The following is a 3,027-nucleotide window of genomic DNA, read 5'->3' as shown; positions in this document are numbered from 1 at the left end:
GGTAAGAAAAAACCGACAACCCTCTCTAAACAGAGCTGGCTCCAGGTAGTGCCAGTCATGATGTGTCAGCAGTCGAGCTTGGGAATGATTTCATGGATCTACACGTTCAGTGGTTAGAGAGCCTGCCTTTTGGTGCTGCAAAACCTGCGTGGCAACTGCCACGAGGGACCGCTTCGAATGGATACGAGCAACTGGGATGCTTGTAGATGTTGGTTCTGGGTAGACATATAGAATAGGGCTTAGTCACTAGTGCTGCGTCCTGCCTGGGGTCCTGCAGTCACACCTGATCTGAGACCAGTACACCTAAAAATGCTCTTTGGCCCTTGGAAAAAGAGAATTGGTTTAGTTCTGTTTTCCCCTGTTATCCTGTGATCATGAGAAAAGCCTTCACCACTTAAGAAAAGAAAAATATCATCAAACAGTGGTGATATTTTGTCATTTATCATGACAAAAGAGCATAATGCATTTTGTCACCTCTGTTCACCTGTGTATGGTAGTCAACTACAGCCATTGCCTTTTGTCCTCTGATGTTCCCACCTAATGCTCGTGAAGGCTGCATGTAGGCTTTGGGTTTGGTCAGGATGCCCTAATCTCCGGGGGGTGGCAGTGGTAGTTCCACACTCTTGGTGTTGCTTTCACCGTTCATTTTTTGCGTGTGGGACCAAACCCCTACGGTGTCAGAGGCAGCTGAACACCCTGCGTCTGCTCACAAGGTCTCCAGAGGAAGGGCAGCAGTGAGTTGAGCCTGCCCTACCGGGAGGGGTGTTACTGGGTAGTGCAGGTTGTTTTGTAGCAGGGACCTCCACAGAGAGTGGATGTTTTGAGGGCAGATTTCTCATAATGTTTCTGGAATAAAATGGTGCAGAGCCACTAGGGCTAAATCCTCGCAAGGGCACATAAGGTAAACTACAGCTTTTTGTGGTCCTTTGATTTGCTGAGAGAGTGACTGCAAAGTGTAGTTGTAAGCCCAGGAGATTTTGCTGCGGTTGGGGTGAGCTGGGGTTGGATTTGGGGAGCCCTCTTGCTGCTGCTGGTTCAGGGCAAAAACTTGCCGTAACGGGGCACACCGCTCCCTCGTCCTGTTGGCTGTGGGTTGGCGTGTTGGACTCTGCACCAACTTTTCCAGCCCCTGTGATTACTTTTCTTTCCGTTTTTCCCTGTCATTGGGCAGTGAGGACTCCGCCGGCAGGCTGCAGGCAGAGGACAGCTGACTTCTTTTCCGACTGTCTCACAATCTGTGCGTTAGGTCCCAGCTCTTTGGGAGGGGAGGAGAGTTCCTCTCCCACTTCTCGGAAAACGCCCTCTCCAGGAGGCTCCAGTAGGAGCTGGTGGGAGGGAGGGAGTTGTGACTGCACCGAAAATGTCGTGGAAAAAAAAAAAAAGGCAACTGACAGAAGAGAGAACTTGGCCTCAGATTCCTGCTTTTTGCAGCAGCGTAAACTAAGTCTCTGCAAGCACCGCAGGAGCTGACAGGAGGCAGAAATGAGGTTCAGAGGCGCGGTAAGATTTATTCAGCTGTTTTTGCTGGTTTTGCAGCTTTCAGATGCGTATCTGTTCCCAGAAGGAGGGAGATAAATTTTCAAGGCTTCAGCATGAAGGTGAAATGCTTCAGCCTGCTTTGTGAAAGCCCCCTTCGTTGGAGAGTTACGTGAAAGGGGTTGAAGTAGGATAAAAATGCAGGAGATGCCTGTTTGGAGGAGGAAGCCAAGGTGGGAGCTGGGGAAGTGGGAAGAGAGGGGGGGAAAGCTGTGCTCTGCGTTAGGGGGGAAGAAAGGGTGGAGCTTTTGTCTGGGTGGAAGGGGCACGAGGATGTGAATGTACCGCTCTGGTGCTGGGCTCTGCTGGTGTCCTTCCCGGGGACGTGGGCTTCTTGCTCCGTGACTCCCACCATAGGCAGTGGCAGGAAATACCTGCTGAAGGACTCATTGCCACTCAGTTCTTCCAGGGTGTATTTACTTCAGCAAAACTTTGTCCATGTTTTAGCAGCAACCAGAAAGCCAGGGTCTGCGTCCTGTATTGCAGGGCAACCACCCAGGGCATAGGAAAAAGAGTTTGTGGCAAAAGATTGAGAAGACGAGGAGTGTTACCTGGAGAAAAGAGATGAGAAAGAGAAGAGGAAAAAATAACATATATAGAGAGGGCAGATCATGAGCTCCCTTTTTCTGTGTTGCGATGTGGGAAGAGGGACATTCAGTTAGGTTAAAAGTTGCCAACGAGATGCAAAGATTATTTTCATACAATGCATAATTGGGCCATGGAATTCACTGACACTGGAAGGTGTTGAGGTCAAGAATGAGGGAGTGTTATTAAAAAATGTGTGTGGGCTTTTGACTGGATAAGAATGTTCAATGCTGTAATTGCTAAACTTGCCAAATTTAGGATGAGAGAGATTGAAAACGCCGCGTCTGTAGGTTTAAGCAGTTCTCTGACTGTTGATGAAGAGTTGGCCTGGAGCTGGATTATCCCGTACCTGCTCAGCCTAGAGAGCCTTGTGAGCTTTCCCTGAGAGTCTGGTGTTTACCGCTCTCTGAGAACGGGTCTCGGTGAGGAAGGGAAGCTCAGAGCTTCTGGAGGACCCGCCTCGTCCCTCCCTGCTGCAGCACATTTGAAGGTGGAGCGGGTCATGCTCGAGAGACTCGTGCTTGGATTTCTGCTGGCACAGAGGGCTGTAGAGGCCAGCAAACCTCTCCTCAGCAGTGGTTATAAAGGATTTGGTGTGTGATATATGTGAGCGTGATAAGCAGTGATGTTGGCTAGGGTGGTGCTTGGCGTTCTCCGAGAGAGCCTGTGGGTGTGGAAGTGCCCTTCACGTGCCCCGGGAATGCACCGGGGCGCTTGTTCTCTTTGGGAAGTTTTACTCTCTTGGAAAGACGAAACAGCCTGAAATGGTTGTGTGGGGCGTGTGGGATCCAGCGGAGAAGGTGGGAATGTCCACTGTGGGGTAGGGCAGGGTGAGAGTGAGAGCGGGAGACGCGCAGCGTTGGTCGTGAGGGAGCTGGGGGGATGCGAGCGTTCGGAGGGCAGCCC

General features: G+C 50.9%; 1 protein-coding gene across 1 annotated transcript in view; it reads left to right on the top strand.

Moving 5' to 3' along the window:
• The first annotated feature begins 1,389 nt into the window (after nucleotides 1–1,389).
• MYO1C (myosin IC) overlaps nucleotides 1,390–3,027 on the top strand; it is a 29,042-nt gene continuing 27,404 nt past the window's right edge. Inside the window, exon 1 of the mRNA XM_009874325.1 lies at nucleotides 1,390–1,500. Within this exon, the coding sequence (XP_009872627.1) occupies nucleotides 1,483–1,500 (18 nt within the window). The 5' untranslated portion in view covers nucleotides 1,390–1,482. The remainder of the gene's footprint in view (nucleotides 1,501–3,027) is intronic.

The sequence above is a fragment of the Apaloderma vittatum genome, unplaced genomic scaffold (genome assembly GCF_000703405.1).
Source record: "Apaloderma vittatum isolate BGI_N311 unplaced genomic scaffold, ASM70340v1 scaffold10708, whole genome shotgun sequence".
In the NCBI taxonomy this organism is placed as follows: Eukaryota; Metazoa; Chordata; class Aves; order Trogoniformes; family Trogonidae; genus Apaloderma; species Apaloderma vittatum.
Note: the sequence above shows the minus strand (reverse complement) of the source record. Positions and strands in the feature narration are given on the sequence as shown.